This window comes from Mixophyes fleayi, chromosome 6 (genome assembly GCF_038048845.1).
Source record: "Mixophyes fleayi isolate aMixFle1 chromosome 6, aMixFle1.hap1, whole genome shotgun sequence".
In the NCBI taxonomy this organism is placed as follows: Eukaryota; Metazoa; Chordata; class Amphibia; order Anura; family Limnodynastidae; genus Mixophyes; species Mixophyes fleayi.
In genome coordinates this window covers 128,902,115-128,920,640 of record NC_134407.1, presented here as the reverse complement: position 1 = coordinate 128,920,640, position 18,526 = coordinate 128,902,115, and the positions used below count along the sequence as shown (strand labels likewise).

General features: G+C 40.8%; 1 protein-coding gene across 1 annotated transcript in view; it reads right to left on the bottom strand.

Moving 5' to 3' along the window:
- Positions 1-18,526, bottom strand: part of PTGIS (prostaglandin I2 synthase) — a 76,304-nt gene that overhangs the window by 28,920 nt on the left and 28,858 nt on the right. Inside the window, exons 4-6 of the mRNA XM_075176416.1 lie at positions 16,633-16,773; positions 15,668-15,804; positions 2,617-2,798 (exon numbers count right to left, since the gene is read on the bottom strand). Of these exons, the coding sequence (XP_075032517.1) occupies positions 2,617-2,798; positions 15,668-15,804; positions 16,633-16,773 (460 nt within the window). The remainder of the gene's footprint in view (positions 1-2,616; positions 2,799-15,667; positions 15,805-16,632; positions 16,774-18,526) is intronic.

The window sequence follows — 18,526 nt, the reverse complement described above, 5'->3', positions numbered from 1 at the left end:
AAAAGCAAATTGTTGAGAGATTAGGAACACTATTTACTGCAAAAATAACAAAGTGTAATATTCCAAAATAAAAGGGAGTACAATTTTAAATCACTTTGTTCTTTTCTTAATAATTTAATTTATATATATTTAACACCAGCTTTTGTTTAAGAGTTACAACTAATTTAACAACATCGATGACACCACACCAAATATAAAACCCAAAAAATGTATTGAACCATTAAGGGCAAAGAAAAGGAGCAACTTTGCACCTGGACAAACCATGTTACACTGCAAGGGACACAAACTAACTTATTTTTTTCAATGCAAGGAAAATACTGGCTGTTTTTTCATGCAGCACACAAATACTTGATAGATATTATTTTTACACTGAAATTAAAGTTGATCTATGACATGCTGTATCCCAACTATAAATCTGTCCCTACATTTTATATTTACCTCACCCTCTAATGCAACATGGTTTTGCCAAGGTGCAAAGTTACTCCTTATCTTTACTTTGCTCCTAACTCAAAATCAGGCCATTTTTGTTGTTTAATATGTTGGATATAAGGGATGAAGCCTGTGCAGCCAAATGTCTCTGAATTTAAGGTGGCACCTCCAGGACATTTGCTATGTTTTAAGATTTTTCAATAATTTGGTACATAGAAGGACAGAGTTTAGGATACAATGTACATGTTTGTGGGGTATGGAAGCACAGTGCAGAACTGCATTAATCCACATTATGACAATGGGTTGCTGACTGTCAGTCCATCCCCTGAGTTGAGTGAGTGAGCGACCTATCATTCTGCCTGGACTGAACTTGTTACAGGTAACTTAACTGCCTGCATCCAACATGTTCAGTAGAACATCCCATGAGCACTACAGACAGTCCCAGATGGTACAGACCTTTATTCTGCACAACCAAGTGTTGTATATTTAAAAAGTGGGTCAATTTATGAGTGAGACTCAGGGCTCCAGATGGTGTCTGTATGCAGCCTCCAGAGAAGAAAATCTGGTCCTGTCTCTTTCAATTGAAACTCATGTTAATTTCAGCTGTGCTTAATGTAGGTATAGAAATAAAATGCATAATTGTAGCAGTTAGTTATGGCTGAAGTACAAAAATCAAAAGTAAAGAGTTTTCCTTTCCAAATGATGTCCTATTGTCATGCAAATCTGTGCACTGGCAACAAATTCTATATATATTGTATGTTGTGTGGGGGAAATTTGGGTATATTACTTATTGTCTTAGAGTAAATGTGGGTATATTACTGGGTCATACACATTGATTACAATGTGTGGAGTCTAGGATTATCTCAGAGGCGAGTAATTTGGGTATATTATTGGATAATATACACTGGATACAATTTGCAGCGTTAGTGTCTGGTCATTTGTATTACAGATCATCAATCTTTTACAGAAGTGGATTATGCAACTACCCAGATAAGATCTTTTCCTTGTTGAAGTCACACAAAGTCACAAGTAATAAAATGTGGACATAAGAATATCCGGAGACAGACTGTCACATACAATCCCAGCCAGAGAGTAAGCGTTACTCCTCCTGGGAAACTGCCACCTTGACCAAGGGCACATGTCTCTGTATGACAGGTGACACATCGCCACCATGTGGTCAAAATCAAAACTTTTTACCAGCGTATGTGTACAGATATATATTGCATTTAATTAGACATCTTGTTTCACTTTGAAATGCGTGTTGTCCCATTTGTTGAATAATATTATAGAAATAGTGTTTCAGAAAGAAATGTGGCTTCACACCACAATCTAAATTGCAAACTAGCCTAATTCACTGCAGTTAAGTGGATTTACTCATCTGGCTTTAATATTATATGAGCATAAATTGCACAAATTCAAAGATGAATAAGTATTTAAATAATCTCAGTGAAAGCTCACAAACATTTTAGAGATATCCGTACAATTCCCTGGTGAATTATTCTGCATGTTATTCCTTTTCTGCAATAGATTTATACCAACATGTTCTATGAACGGATCAGCTTAAATTAACCCGTCTGGAACCTGTGGTCCATGTCACTGATGATAGTTTGGCTGGCACGTTATCATGGTATTCTGTGTGTTCTATATGTGATACATTGTGTCTGTTATTATGTGTCCATTACATCTCCTGAATCAATGGGAACCTTCTTTCCTGCAGTAGTCCAAATGTAAATGTAAATAAAGTAATGCGCTTTGTTACACCAGCCCTCCAGCACCACAAGAGGTATGCATCCTAAAAGACGTATCTGCGGATGCGTCCACCTCTAATTGTGTCGCAATTATGTGAACATGCCCTTACTTTACTCAACATATGCTTGCTTGATGCTGCTGTCCCTCTTCTGTTTCTTGGACTTAAGGAGACGCAAGCAAACATCTACATGCGGATGTATGTATACACACTTTTGGTGCTCAGGTGCAGTATGGAAATGTGTATCGTATGTAAAAAAAAGACATGCCTCCAACTCTAAATAAGCCCCATGGTATGTATTATACCCATGCCCATCACATAGCCTGATCTCTGTGTGCTCTATATATGATACATTGTATCAATTATTCTGTGCCCATTTATCTCCGTGTGTTCTATATGTGATACATTGTATAATACTTGCACAATTATTTGTCTCTTACTTGAGTAGCCCATAGCTGGAGCACCATAATCTTGGACTGTTCTTCTTCAGGCACTTGCATTTCCTCTAGGTGGCGCTGATAGTTTTCCAGCCAATGACTTTTCATTTCTTTCCTCTTCAGTTTCTCAGTGTTCATGATATGCCAAAGGGTCTCTCTAACTAAGCTCAACGCCTTCTTTTCCTCTGTAAGTAGACATTATTCTAAATGTGTTTAATGTGGTAATAAAACATCAACGCTTATGTAAGAGATGCTGTTTTACACGTGAAAGCAATAAGATGTCCTCATGATGATGCATCTTAGTGAGTGATCTTTATGCACTAACATCCTCTGCTCTGGTGGCAGGTTAAACATTTAGGGGCATATTCAATTGTCATCGTTACTCGCAAAAGTGACACGACTTGCGCACTATTACCGTTATTATGGTAATAGTGCGCGTAATTACCGTTATTACGGTACCTTTAACACCGGCTTTCTGCTCGCAGCTCATGGAGCTGCGAGCTTAAATCCGGCTTAGAATTACCGTAATACCGGTAATACTTTTAACGCCACGGGAAACGTGGACAATTGAATATGCCCCATGGGCGAATTTTTCCTTAACTTGTATTTAGGACCACCATATCTATAATGATATACTACATTTTTCCCACCACTTCTCACTATAAAAAAATATGAGTGTGTTTTAGTTAATGCCACACTGAAACATCCACATTATCGATTTTTTTAATGATTACATTAGTGCAATATTGCAAAAGTAGGAAATAGAGGACTATAAAAATATATTTTTGTTTTGTACATATGTACAGTTAAAAGCTACTGTTAAGAACTAAAGGAAAATAAAGAAAATGTTTACATCCTAAATAAACACTTTTTTAATAGGATATGGTGTAAAATTATATAGGGTCCATCAACATTTTAAGAACATTTTCAGTTTCTTCCACTTTTATTAAATATCCCCCTAAGTCAAACTATGGGTAGCAGAGCACAGTATACTTAAATATATTGTTTGCTAATTAGTTTGCTTACCAGTTGGCAGAAAAATAGTAGAATAGCAGGTTTATGTTATTCAACCGAATCCTTTTCCTGAATGTATTTGTGTTTTGGACAGGAGAGTTCTGGTATACTTACAGAAAGTGAGGTACAGCAATAAAAACTTGCGGCAGAAAATAAGCGTAAACAATTGGATTCTGAGTACAATTAATTTATCATTTATAACTACAAAAAGCTGTTTTTTTTCACAAGAAGCATACAAAATGTACTGTAAGGAAATGGGACTTTACAGAGATCACAAGTAATCAGGAAGCTGAATCCTGTCTGCACTTTATCAGGAGTATGAAAAATGTAAGATCTAATACAATGCTGCCCCCTAGTGGATTGCTCATACATTTCACTATACTGAGTAGTATATACAAATCCATTGTAAATATAGTTTTGCATAAGTGTTGTATAAAAAGGGGTTTAATGGAATCAATAATATAAAAGATGAATATGTGAAAAATATTTTACTTTGTCATTTTAATTGTTACACAACACAGGGTTTGGGTGATTAAAGGTTATATAACGAACTTGCGGGACAATAAGCTGGAAAGTATTTCATAGAAATAATATGGCATCCTACTGATTTTTACAGTTGTCAGTTATTTGGAAAGTGATGGTAACATTTGTCAAAAATTTAGAGGAGCTCCTGTCTAAGTTGGACAAAAAACTGTGTAAAGAATGCGACATTCCAGTTGAATATTTCAGGGAAGATCAGGAGGAATATAGAAACCGCTGAATTGCAACTTAGAGAGTGTAATAGAAAATTAGGGATGTGCACCGGCGACTTTTGAGGTCTCGTGTTTTGTGTTTTGGATCCGGATTTTCGTTATTTTTGAGGTTCGGATTTGTCTCGCAAAACACTTGACGAAAGGTCTCGGTTCGGATTTAAGGTATTGGATTCGGATTTTTTTTGAAAAAAACATAAAAAGTTTAAAAATCAAGTTTTTGGGCTTATTTTCACTCCTAGGCTATTATTAACCTCAATAACATTCAATAACAAGCATTTCCACTAATTTACAGTGTATTGTGAACACCTCACAATATAGTTATTAGTCCAAAACGTTGCAACAAGGTATCTTTCTGGACTGCGTAGAGGAGTGGGTCACCACAATATATATTAAAAACCCTGAACTTTTATGATTCGCACCAATAATTGTACCTGGACTGCGTAGAGGAGTGGGTCACCACAATATCTTAAAAACCCTAAACTTTTATGATTCGCACCAATAATTGTACCTGGACTGCGTAGAGGAGTGGGTCACCACAATATCTTAAAAACCCTGAACTTTTATGATTCGCACCAATAATTGTACCTGGACTGCGTAGAGGAGTGGGTCACCACAATATCTTAAAAACCCTGAACTTTTATGATTCGCACCAATAATTGTACCTGGACTGCGTAGAGGAGTGGGTCACCACAATATCTTAAAAACCCTGAACTTTTATGATTCGCACCAATAATTGTACCTGGACTGCGTAGAGGAGTGGGTCACCACAATATCTATTAAAAACCCTGAACTTTTATGATTCGCACCAATAAATGTACCTGGACTGCGTAGAGGAGTGGGTCACCACAATATATATTAAAAACCCTGAACTTTTATGAATCGCACCAATAAATGTACCTGGACTGCGTAGAGGAGTGGGTCACCACAATATATATTAAAAACCCTGAACTTTTATGATTCGCACCAATAATTGTACCTGGACTGCGTAGAGGAGTGGGTCACCACAATATCTTAAAAACCCTGAACTTTTATGATTCGCACCAATAATTGTACCTGGACTGCGTAGAGGAGTGGGTCACCACAATATCTTAAAAACCCTGAACTTTTATGATTCGCACCAATAATTGTACCTGGACTGCGTAGAGGAGTGGGTCACCACAATATCTATTAAAAACCCTGAACTTTTATGATTCGCACCAATAAATGTACCTGGACTGCGTAGAGGAGTGGGTCACCACAATATCTATTAAAAACCCTGAACTTTTATGATTCGCACCAATAAATGTACCTGGACTGCGTAGAGGAGTGGGTCACCACAATATATATTAAAAACCCTGAACTTTTATGATTCGCACCAATAAATGTATCTGGACTGCGTAGAGGAGTGGGCACTGGGCACCACAATAAAATATATAAAAAACCTTCAACAGATCTGCATTACACTACATATACGGCTGCTCCTCCATCCTCTCCATCATATACATGTTGGAGTTTTAGCGTGTGACAACCTCTTGTTTTTGATAATGTCAGTGCATTTGGAATATTTTTCAATTTGCCCCACACCACTGAATGTACTTTATCTATGATACGCAATACGCATCTATCTATCTTGACTGCGTAGTGTGGTGGCCCCGGTACACAATTTGGTACCGAGGCCACAATATAATTTAAAAACCCTCCACGTGTCGGAATTCCACCAAACAAGTATCTGGACTGCATAGTGGGGTGGCCCCGGTACCCAATTTGATACCGGGGCCACAATACCTCCTCCAAACATGCTCCAGACAATTCGTCATTGACAGACCCCAGACAGACAGGGTCGTAGTGTTATTGTTTGACTTTGTAAACCCAAAAAAATGTCCCTGTTGCACATAGTCGTGCAATGAAGACTGACTTTTTCATTTAAAGGCACGATCTTTAAAGTGTAGTGTTTGTAAGTCTAAGTCATATTATACTTTTGGTAAAATTGTTTTTTTTTGTTCCTCTTTATGGTAATTAATTAGTAATAGAATTAAAGTAGGAAATAGAATTAAATAGAATTAAAGTAGGAAATAGAGTGGTATAGAGTTGTAGTGTGGTATAGATAGAGTGGTCCACACAATATAATAATAAAACCCTCAACTGGTCTGAATTCCACCAAACAAGTATCTTGACTGCGTAGTGTGGTGGCCCCGGTACACAATTTGGTACCGAGGCCACAATATAATTTAAAAACCCTCCACGTGTCGGAATTCCACCAAACAAGTATCTGGACTGCATAGTGGGGTGGCCCCGGTACCCAATTTGATACCGGGGCCACAATACCTCCTCCAAACATGCTCCAGACAATTCGTCATTGACAGACCCCAGACAGACAGGGTCGTAGTGTTATTGTTTGACTTTGTAAACCCAAAAAAATGTCCCTGTTGCACTTGCACATAGTCGTGCAATGAAGACTGACTTTTTCATTTAAAGGCACGATCTTTAAAGTGTCAGAAAGAGAGAGAAGACACAGGAGAGGAGAGTTGTAGCTGGGGACCTGGGGTGGAAGCTCCCAGGCTCCCCCAGCATTGCCTGGAAGTCTGAGCGTGGTGACTGAGCCAGGGCAAGGAATGTGTGCCCTGGATGAGGGGGAGAACTCCATGCCACTATAGTGAACCCAAGAGAGAGGGGGACACTGCACATGGAAGAGGCCCTGGAGTGAGGGCTGCTACAAGAGGCATGGTAGCTGTAGTGTCAGATCCTGAGGCTGAGAGTACACAGAGTGACGTGTCAGAGCACAGGAGACATTATCCCCGCAGAGGAGGGATGAGCTGCAGTTGAGAGGTCTGTTGTTGAAATAGGACATGCACACTTTAACAAACCAATCATTTCAGCGACAGGGCCTACCAAACAACTTTGGCTGAAATGATTGGTTTGTTTGGGCCCCCACACCAAAAAAGCTATTCATCTCTCCCTGTACAGACTAAACAGGCTCTACTGAGGCAAGATGTCGTCCTCATCCTCAACCTCTGATTCCTCTCCCCCTACAGTGTGTACTTCCTCCTCATCACACATTATCAATTCGTCCCCGCTGGACTCCACAACCACAGGTCCCTCTGTAGTATCTGGAGGGCAGTGCTGTACTTCATTGAGGAATTGATTATTCATTTTTATAAACATCATTTTTTCAACGTTGTGAGGAAGCAACCTCCTTCGCCGCTCACTGACCAGGTTCCCCGCTGCACTAAAAACTCTTTCCGAGTACACACTGGAGGGGGGACAACTCAGGTAAAATAGAGCCAGTTTGTACAGGGGCTTCCAAACTGCCTTTTTTTCCTGCCAGTAACAATATGGACTGTCTGACATGTCTACTTGGATGGTGTCAGCAAAGTAATCATCCACAATTTTTTCTATTGTCACAGCATCCAATGCAGCGAGAGTAGACATGTCTGCAATGGTTGGCAGGTCCTTCAGTCCGGACCAGATGTTATCAGCATCCCCGCCAGTGCCTCTTTTGGGAAAACTGAGCTTTTTCCTCGCAGCCATAGATGTGGAAGAAAATGAGGGTGGAGCTGTTGGCATGTCACGGTCCTCTTCAGAGGACAATCTCCTGACCAGCAGGTCTTTGCACCGCTGTAGATTTGTGTCCGCCGGAAACAGAGACACAACATACGCTTTAAACCGAGGATCGAGCACGGTGGCCAGAATGTATTCCTCTGACTTTAAAAGAGTGACCACCCTCGGATCCTGGCAAAGCGTACGAAGGGCTACATCCACAAGAGCTACATGCTTGCTGTAATCGCAATGGCTTACCAGCTCCTCCCTCACTTTCTCCAGCTGCTTCTGCAACAGCCTGATCAGGGGAATGACCTGACTCAAGCTGGCAGTGTCGGAACTGACTTCTCGTGTGGCAAGTTCAAATGGCTGCAGAACCTTGCACAACACGGAAATCAGTCTCCACTGCGCTTGACTCAGGCGCATCCCCACTCCTTTGCCTATGTCGTAGGTGGCTGTGTAGGCCTGAATGGCCTTTTGCTGCTCCTCCATCCTCTGCAGCATATAGAGGGTGGAGTTCCAGCGCGTCACAACCTCTTGTTTGAGGTGATGGCAGGGCAGGTTCAAGCTTTTTTGATGTGCCTCTAGTCTGCGGTAGGCACTGGCTGAATGCCGAAAGTGTCCAGCAATTTTGCGGGCCACCGCAAGCATCTCCTGCACACCCCTGTCACTCTTGAGGTAATGCTGCACCACCAAATTAATGGTGTGGGCAAAACATGGGACGTGCTGGAAATTGCCCATATTTAATGCCCGCACAATGTTACTGGCATTGTCTGACACCACAAATCCCCATGAGAGTCTAAGTGGGGTAAGCCACTGGGAGATAATTTCCCTCATTTTCTCTAATATGTTGTCAGCGTTGTGCCTCTTATTAAAGCCTGTAATGCACAATGTTGCCTGCCTTTGCATGAGCAGCCATTTTGTAGATGCTGCTACTGATGCAGCTGTTGCTGTTGCTGCGGAAGGGGATGCATCTACCCAGTGGGCTGTCACAGTCATATAGTCCTTCGTTTGCCCAGAACCACTTGTCCACATGTCCGTGGTTAAGTGGACAGTGGGTACAACCGCATTTTTAAGAGCACTGAGGACACTTGATCGTACTTCTCTGTACATTTTTGGTATCGCCTGCCTAGTGAAGTGGAATCTCGAGGGGATTTGGTACCGGGGACACAATACCTCCATCAACCCTCTAAATCCCACTCCACTGATGGCGGACACCGGGCGCACGTCTAACACCAACATTGCAGTTACAGCCGCAGTTATACGCTTTGCAATAGGGTGACTACTATCGTATTTGGTGGTCATGGCAAACGACTGTTGGACGGTCAATTGTTTGGTGAAAGACTTAGCGGTCTTACGACTTCCCCTCTGGGAAGATGACCGACTAACAGCAGCAACAGCAGCAGTGGCAGTAGTAGGCGTACCGCTGCAGGATTCCTCGGATGAATCCCGTATTGAGGAGGACTCAGTCTGGCTGCTGACTTGGGCTGCAGGACTGAATCTGATGGAGATTGTGGAGGAAGTTGACGAGGAGGGTGTTGCTGGTGTGTATCCAACTGGACCACGGGATTTAGGTGTCCCTGTACCGATGAGGGTCCTAGCCCCAGTTCCTGAACTAACCACTGAACTATGAAGGTTATTCAGCTGACGTATAAGGGAGGATGTTCCTAGGTGGGCAAGATCCTTACCCCTGCTTATTTGAGCTTTACATAAGCTACATATTGCCATACATTGGTTGTCTGGATTTGGATAAAAATAACTCCAGACCGAAGAGGTGCATTTTTTGGTCTTCTGACCAGGCATGACGATGGGCTTTTTCATCCCATGGACATCAGCTGTTTCCCCCCCTGGTGCCTCATTTACAATAACCACATCACCATCCTCATCATCAAGTTCCTCCACAGCGCCAGCTACATCATCAATAGCCTCCTCCCGAGCCACCTCTTCCCGTACAGTGATGGGAAGGTCAGGCTTGACAACCACCAACACCCTTGGACTCGCCTTGGGGATTTGTGATAATTTCTCTTTAGAAGGCAGAGTTGTTTGCTGTTTTGTTGCTGACAGCATAACTCTCTTCAATTTTTTGTAGGGGGGGGGAGGAGGAGGAGGGCTAAGATCCGTGGGTGAAGCTGAACCACTAGTCATGAACACGGGCCAGGGCCTAAGCCGTTCCTTGCCACTCCGTGTCGTAAATGGCATATTGGCAACTTTACGTTTCTCCTCAGATGATTTTAAGTTTCTCTTTTTGCTACTTTTTCTTAACTTGGGCTTTTTGGATTTTACATGCCCGGTACTACGAGATTGGGCATCGGGCTTGGAAGACGACGTTGATGGCATTTCATCGTCTATGTCATGACTAGTGGCAGCAGCTTCAGCATTAGGAGGAAGTGGGTCTTGATCTTTCCCTACTTTATCCTCCAAATTTTTGGTCTCCATTATATGTAGCACAAGATACTGCAGAATGTGTGAACTTGGTAATATTGCAGTACCAATGGACTTATACTGCTGGATTGGTTTTGCAAATTTGGTTATAATTATTATATATTTTTTTTTTTTTTAATTTTTTATTTTTTTTTACTTTTTTTTTATTTTTAAAAAACTTGGGAATAGTGGGGAAATAACTATGCCCTTAGAAGCACAGAGCACAGGACACAGCACCACTGGACTGAACAGGACACGGCACAGGACCCAGCAGCACTACGGAACTCAGCAGGACAGAGCACAGGACACAGCACCACTGGACTGATACTGCAGAATGTGTGAACTTGGTAATATTGCAGTACCAATGGACTTATAATGCTGGATTGGTTTTGCAAATTTGGTTATAATTATTATATATTTTTTTTTTTTTTAATTTTTTATTTTTTTTTACTTTTTTTTTATTTTTAAAAAACTTGGGAATAGTGGGGAAATAACTATGCCCTTAGAAGCACAGAGCACAGGACACAGCACCACTGGACTGAACAGGACACGGCACAGGACCCAGCAGCACTACGGAACTCAGCAGGACAGAGCACAGGACACAGCACCACTGGACTGATACTGCAGAATGTGTGAACTTGGTAATATTGCAGTACCAATGGACTTATAATGCTGGATTGGTTTTGCAAATTTGGTTATAATTATTATATATTTTTTTTTTTTTAAATTTTTTATTATTTTTTACTTTTTTTTTATTTTTTAAAAACTTGGGAATAATGGGGAAATAACTATGCCCTTAGAAGCACAGAGCACAGGACACAGCACCACTGGACTGAACAGGACACGGCACAGGACCCAGCAGCACTACGGAACTCAGCAGGACAGAGCACAGGACACAGCACCACTGGACTGATACTGCAGAATGTGTAAACTTTGTAATATTGCAGTACCACTGGACTTTTACTGCTGAATGTGTGAACTTGGTAATATTGCAGTACCAATGGGCTTATACTGCAGGATTGGTTGTGAAAATTTTGTGGTAATTAAAAAATATTAAAGTAGTTTTTGGTATTTTTTAAAAAAACTTTTTTTTATTTTTTTAAACACAGGGGAATATTGGGGAAATAACTATGCCCTTAGAAGCACAGAGCACAGGACACAGCACCACTGGACTGAACAGGACACGGCACAGGACCCAGCAGCACTACGGAACTCAGCAGGACAGAGCACAGGACACAGCACCACTGGACTGATACTGCAGAATGTGTAAACTTTGTAATATTGCAGTACCACTGGACTTTTACTGCTGAATGTGTGAACTTGGTAATATTGCAGTACCAATGGGCTTATACTGCAGGATTGGTTGTGAAAATTTTGTGGTAATTAAAAAATATTAAAGTAGTTTTTGGTATTTTTTAAAAAAACTTTTTTTTATTTTTTTAAACACAGGGGAATATTGGGGAAATAACTATGCCCTTAGAAGCACAGAGCACAGGACACAGCACCACTGGACTGAACAGGACACAGCACAGGACCCAGCAGCACCACTGACCTCAGAAGGACAGAGCACAGCACACAGCACCACTGGACTGATACTGCAGAACACAGCACAGCACAGCACAGCACAGCACAGCACAGCACAGCACAGAACTAAACAGCACAGAACTAAACAGCACAGAACTAAACAGCACAGAACTAAACAGCACAGAACTAAACAGCACAGAACTAAACAGCACAGAGGACCACCTAACACACCCTCCCTCTACCCTGATCAATGCCCGAGTGAAGATGGCGGCGACTAGCGGGGAATTTATAGGATCCGAGTATCGCGAGATCCGACAACGGGATTATGAGTCAGAGCCTCAGTTTCACTTTTGAATTTGGCGCCAATACCCGGATCTGTCTCGGATCCGACTCGGATCCGCAACGTTCGGGTGGGCTCGGATTTCAGAAATCCGAGTGCGCTCATCCCTATAGAAAATACAACCAAAATAAAACAATCAGATAACGATGAGGATTCTGAATAAGATTCTATAAAATCATTGAAATTACTGGCACTCTTACTTAAATAGGAACAACAATTTTCCATTTGTTTATGTGTGTTGTGTACAGGAGCATGTTGTACCACTTTTTGCAGTATCTCTATAAGTCCGTATTATGCAGGCGCCTTTATAATGTAAGGTTGTTAAGTATTGTTTTAAAAGGAGAAAAATCACAACTGCACTAGGTATGTTAATATCTATATATACAAAATAGGTTCATAAATGTGACACCTATCTCTCAGGGTTCACCCAACCACCTAGTATTAGTCAAAACAAAAGGAGAAAAAGAGGTGTCTCAAAGGGGCACTGGAGGATATATACAGAAATAAAATTAAAATGTATATACGTTATTGGAACTAGTTAAAATATTAAGTCATACTAATTAGGAAAAGCTAGTGAAATAATTAAAACAAGGGGATACCATGAACAATTGTGATTTTAAAAATTGAAGATCAACTGCAATAGCTGTGTGGTCAAAAGTATGTCTGAATTTTATGATAACCATCCCTATAATCAAACTTTATTGGGATATAGAATAGTAGTAGGGATGTAATCTCATATAGATAACATGATGTGATGATAAACCCAATGTTGCAACATTCAGTCAATAAATTAGGATAAATGTTAGAATTAATTCCACAATTATATACATGCTGAAAAATGGAACCTCCTAATTTGTAGCCAATATAACTTCCAAGGAATATATCAAAATTAATTTCTCTAATATAGTAAATGGATAAGTTTTGGCTCATAGTAATCTATCAGCAGGATTGAATCAGGTTCTGATATACTACTGTGTAGTAGCCCTCTAATGACATTATAGGTCTGAGACAATCATGTGTGCAACTACAAAATGATCTCCTGCCTAATTCCAATCTAGTAGTAAGTTAGACGGTTTAGATCAGTGTCAGCTGATAAATTCAATCACAAACGAAACACGCCAGAGGGAGCTGTGTATACCAGATTCTACTTTTGACTGTTGTGGATACCCGAATGATTAACAAGATTGCTGTCTACTTTCCAGTCCTATGGTGGCCACCGTGCAGTAAACTAATTATTTCAATCAATCCTCAGCGTGTTTTAAATTGAAGGGACAGTTATTTGCGGTGAAACAATGTGTTGTATTGTGAGTCACTTTCTGCGCATTATTACTGTTACTACGGTAATGGTTGTGCATTATTTCCATTTCTACGGTAATGGTTGCGCATTATTACTATTACTACGGTAATGACTGCGCATTATTACTGTTATACAGTAAAGGATACGCATTATTACCGTTACTATTGTCTCTGTTGATTTTTGCTTGCGATGTTCTTGTTAGCAGTCGCGGCAGCCAGGGCAACGGTCGGACGCTAATTACAGGGGCGCTGCGTCCCGGCAGCTGGGAACAGCCGGGCGCATGCGAGAAGCGCCCACAGGCCTGTGGGCTGATTAATATGGCAGGATTGAGCCTGCCCATGTGATTTCAGAGCTAGGCTCTGATTGGCCACTACTGGTACTTAAGGCAGTGAGGTCTGCAGCCTCACTGCCGGTTATAGCGTTCTGTCCTCAGTCCTGCTGCCTGCTTGTGCTATCCGTTTTGGTTCCTGCTACCTTGGATTTGACTACCTGTGTTTTGACCCCTGCTTGTTATTGGACCTGTGACCCTTCTCTTCTGACCTTGACCTTTTGCCTGGAATTCGGATTTTGCTTCTCTCCCTGTGAGTTTGACCCTTCGCTTGCCCTTGGATATTGCATCTGTGCCTGTGACCTTTTGACCTAGGATTCTTCTTATACTACAGTCCACCAATCACTCCACTTCTGGGAACTCCTTTAAGTCAGTATACATTACTCGACCCTCGGTCGACCCGCAGCCCAGTCTGTCCCCACCACTAGGGGCTCCAGCGAACACCTGGCCTTCAGAGTAGTTCCCGAGTTTCACTGTACTGACTTGGGAGTTCCTAACAGTTCTAAAGAGCAATGCGGCTAATTGACTGGAACCAGCTAACATTGCAATATATGCTTAAGGAGGACTATAATACCCTCATTGTCATTTACTAAAGTGGACTTTACCACTTTATATTGCTTTAATGGGTCATATATCTGTATGCTATGCCATAATTACCGGTTACTTACTAATTTGTTTAATACTATTTCTGTTGTATATTCAGTTACTTATGTTTAGTTAGGTTTTTAATAAATGCGAATGATTTTTGCAACAAACTGTTCCGGATGAGTATTATTGTTTGGATTCTGCCATAGTTAGTCTGTTTTATTTTGATTATACTTTCTATTACACTCTCTCCAAGTTGCAATTCAGCGCTGTATATTTTCCACTGTAGTTATTTGTTTTTTTTGTGGGATTCAACAGTATCGCTTTGTTTGCAGCTGTGATTTGCCAATCAAGTTGGAGAGAGTGAGCTCAGCGCAGGACTCACTTGTCTATCTCTAGGGAAGATAAGGAGACCTAAATTAGGGGATGGAAGTAGTAGACAGTGGTGGAACTACCATTGGTGCAGCAGGTGCAGTGTACCGGGGCCCAGGGAGAAAATTGGGCCTGCTGCATGGCAGATGCAGAGGGTCGGGGGCCTTGGTTCCTTTCTCCTTGCCTCCCTGCACTGGGGCCCACAGCTCTCTAGTTCCACCTTTGGTACTAGAAGTTTACTAATCTGTAGTCATGGATGGGCAGTCTTCCACACTCTACTACTATTGTGCACTTATAATAAAAACAATTCCCAGCACAGGATGTTGGTCCTGTGTGGACACAATTTCCTGGTGCTAGAGTAAGCTTAAGCAAAGGGTGAATGTCTAACTATTGTGGAACTCTAATCTATTATGGGATGCCAATAACTGCTCATTGTACGATTCACATGGCATTCTAGTGAATGCTTCACAATGTAGAGAGCATTCTAGTGAGCAATATACAATAAAGAAAGCATTATAGTGACCAATATACCAGCAAAAAAGTGACCTTTGTTCTGCTCTAGATGATGAAAAACAGTTCACTGCTTTTATAAATCAAGATAGTGTATTTTATGCCATTAGAAATATTTTCTTTGATAAATGCATTATGAAATGTCACAGAGATATGCCCCTCTGAACACATTTAAAATGGAAAGTATGTTATTTGACAGACACTGATCGCATACTGCATTTATCTGACACATGCTGGACACAATAATAATATAAGTTTTAGGTGGAGTTTGAAGTGGGATTTTTTTTTCTTTTCACTCAGTAATTTGATGATAATGGATACATGGTTATTCATACATGTAACTTGTATCCTCCCCTCTCCCCAGGATAATGTAATTAATGACTAAATGGTGCTACCTGCAGATAATATGCCTCGTGCGCTCTTCATTAGCAGCAGATCAAGTTTTCTGAATTCATTGTATACTTCCAGAGAGTGACTGACATCCTTTACGTGAGACGATGACTCTGAGCCAAAGAGGGTTAAATAGCCAGCTCTGAAACACAGTAAACATAATTTCCCAGAGAGATCAGTTAATGGAAAATTTTATTTGTAAACTTTGAATAAACAAACTGCATAAAATATACTTAATAATGTTACGAGCCGCGGCGGTGCCGCCGCTACTCGCTTCCTTCTGTTTCCTGCGTCCCCGCCGTCTCCTTGATGACCGGGATGTCACTTCCGGCCCGACCGTTACTAGGGCAACGGTCATACGCTGGTGCATTAGTTTGCCGCGTCCCGGCAATTCAAAGCAGCCGGGCACGTGCGCACCTGTCAAAATAACCTATGGGCTAATTTACCCTAATGAGATTAATTATGCCTGAGGGGCGGCTGTCATATGACCCTACTCCTGCTTCTGATTGGCTGCATTTAGTATTTAAGGCAGGGAGGGCTTAGCCTCCCTGCCGGTTATAGCGTGAATTCTGTCTGACCTGCTCCTGTCCTGTTCCTGTCTTGTTCCAGTGTTCCTCTGGATACTCTGTTCCTCTGTTATTGGACCTCCTGTTGTTGACCCTTTGCTCTGTTTCTGGATTCTGCTTTCATGCTTGTGACCCTGACCTTTTGGTCTGTTATTTGACTACTCTGCTTGCTTTGGACCCCTGACCTCGGCTTAAGTCTGACCATCCGTTACCATCTGAACTGCCTCCTCTGGCCCTGCCGCTGCGGTGTTGTTAATAAACTTGCGCTACAATAATAGTTAAGTCCTGGGGCATCCGAGTACCTGTGAGCACATCAAGCTCTAGGTGGCTGCTATAGGCGAAGACCTCTACGGCTAGTTCTGTAAGTTTATTACGAGACCGGCAGTCTAACAAATAAAATGTACCTTAACATAACACCATAGGTGAAGTTGAATAATCCATCTTCCCTCCATGTTGTCCCTGACACGGTGCTGTCATTCAGTATTGTAGAAAGATTGTACAGCATAGAGCTTGTCAGGTGCGGCAGACTTTTGTTTTGCAGGTGTCTAAATATAAATAAGGCACATGAAGAGGAATGAAAAACTAAAAATAACACACATGAATTATTTATTTGCAGTCCTTGTTAACTAATAGGAGGGCACAACCAATGAAGACTTTCTTGATGATATATAACACATTAACTATAGGTATTTAATGCTGTCTATCATGGCCTAAATCTCAGCAATGACACATCCAGGTTGTATGATATGTCTTACCATTGGGATGCAGATAAGCATTAAGATTCATTTTGTGCAATGTTTACTAGTGCAATAGACTTTATTTCGACTCTACATTCATGTAAAATAAATGAGATTTTAGGTAGAGCAAATGAAAGATTGGTGGATTTTGAAGTGTTTTGAAGATGTTGAATTTTTATATATATTATTCATTTGGCTGCATAATTTTGCAACTTATGCTGGCAAAAGTTGGCCTTAAGTGTTCTCAGTCCTACCCCAACTTCACCCACCGCAGACAGAAATTAATCCCCAGTTCTATTCATAGAGTTAAATTTCTGCAAAATGCGCATTTATATATACAGTGCGAGATGGCAAAGCAAAAGTAGAACTAAAAAATCGTATCACTAGAGTGCTGCACCTCAGCGAAACAACTTATTCTGCCACAATACCCACAACAATGTCTTTCATCTCTACCGTGTAAACAAAAAACATATCCACATTAAGTATGACATTTTAACAGCTGGCACAATAATTCTGTGTTTGAATGTGAGGTTTTGTAGCAAGAAGTGACATCATAGCTTCCAGCTATTATACATATACTCTGTATAAAACAAGTGCAAAATATTATAAAGAGATGACTCCATTATCCATAATCCTTATTTGGTAATCCTAGTAAGTTTTACTAAAAATAATTAAATAAAAAGTGTGATAAAGAAGCTGAAAAAAATGTAGAAAGTTTTGTGCTTTTCAGTGATTTGTCTCTGTAGTGGACACTTTAAGACTAGTGGTTTATTTAACAGTAGAGGAAATCCTCCTTATTGAACAAAGCCCCTGGTACAGTGTAAACTATTGCCCCGGAGGTCTCCGGCAATACTTCCCCATTAAAAGCATGGGTAAGGTGGCTAATGTATGCGCAAATGGACCAAGATTGAATGGCCAGCCTGTCCTATTACCGCTGCCAGTAAGTATCGTCGGGAATCTAAGCATCGCTCAATTGCTCTGGTGAAATTCAAATGGTAAATAGCACTGAGAGAAGATATTCTATCACTGCGATTAGCAGCGATAGAAAATGTTCCATATCACTAGGTTTTGTTAAATAGACCCATTAGTTACAAATCAGTGATGAACATAAATGGGGATACTAGCGTTGCTTCTAATGGCAAAACCTTCAATTATATTCACAAACAGATACAAGTGATGTTAGACGTGAGCATGGCCAAACTTATCAGATTTAGCACATGAATTGTATTTATGACATTATAGTGCAGCTGTCACCTATGCACAGTGGAGGTAGCCAAATTGGTAGTATTCACAAGCGGGCAGTCTAACAGTTTGCTAGAAATTAGTGCCTCATGATTATAAATGAGGCATTTTGAATGTTAGACATAATGCTTAAGAGAAAATAGCTGCTTAAATTATTATTTATGGTCAGTAATGTCTATGGTAAAATGGCTGCTTATACTCTGAGTTATGTCCAGTCTTTGTGAATTTCATGTTTGGTCAATTTTTAGATATTTAGATATGTCATATTTGTGACTAGGGAGAAGGGTCTTCAGCTATGACCTCCTGTCAGGGTCCCCTG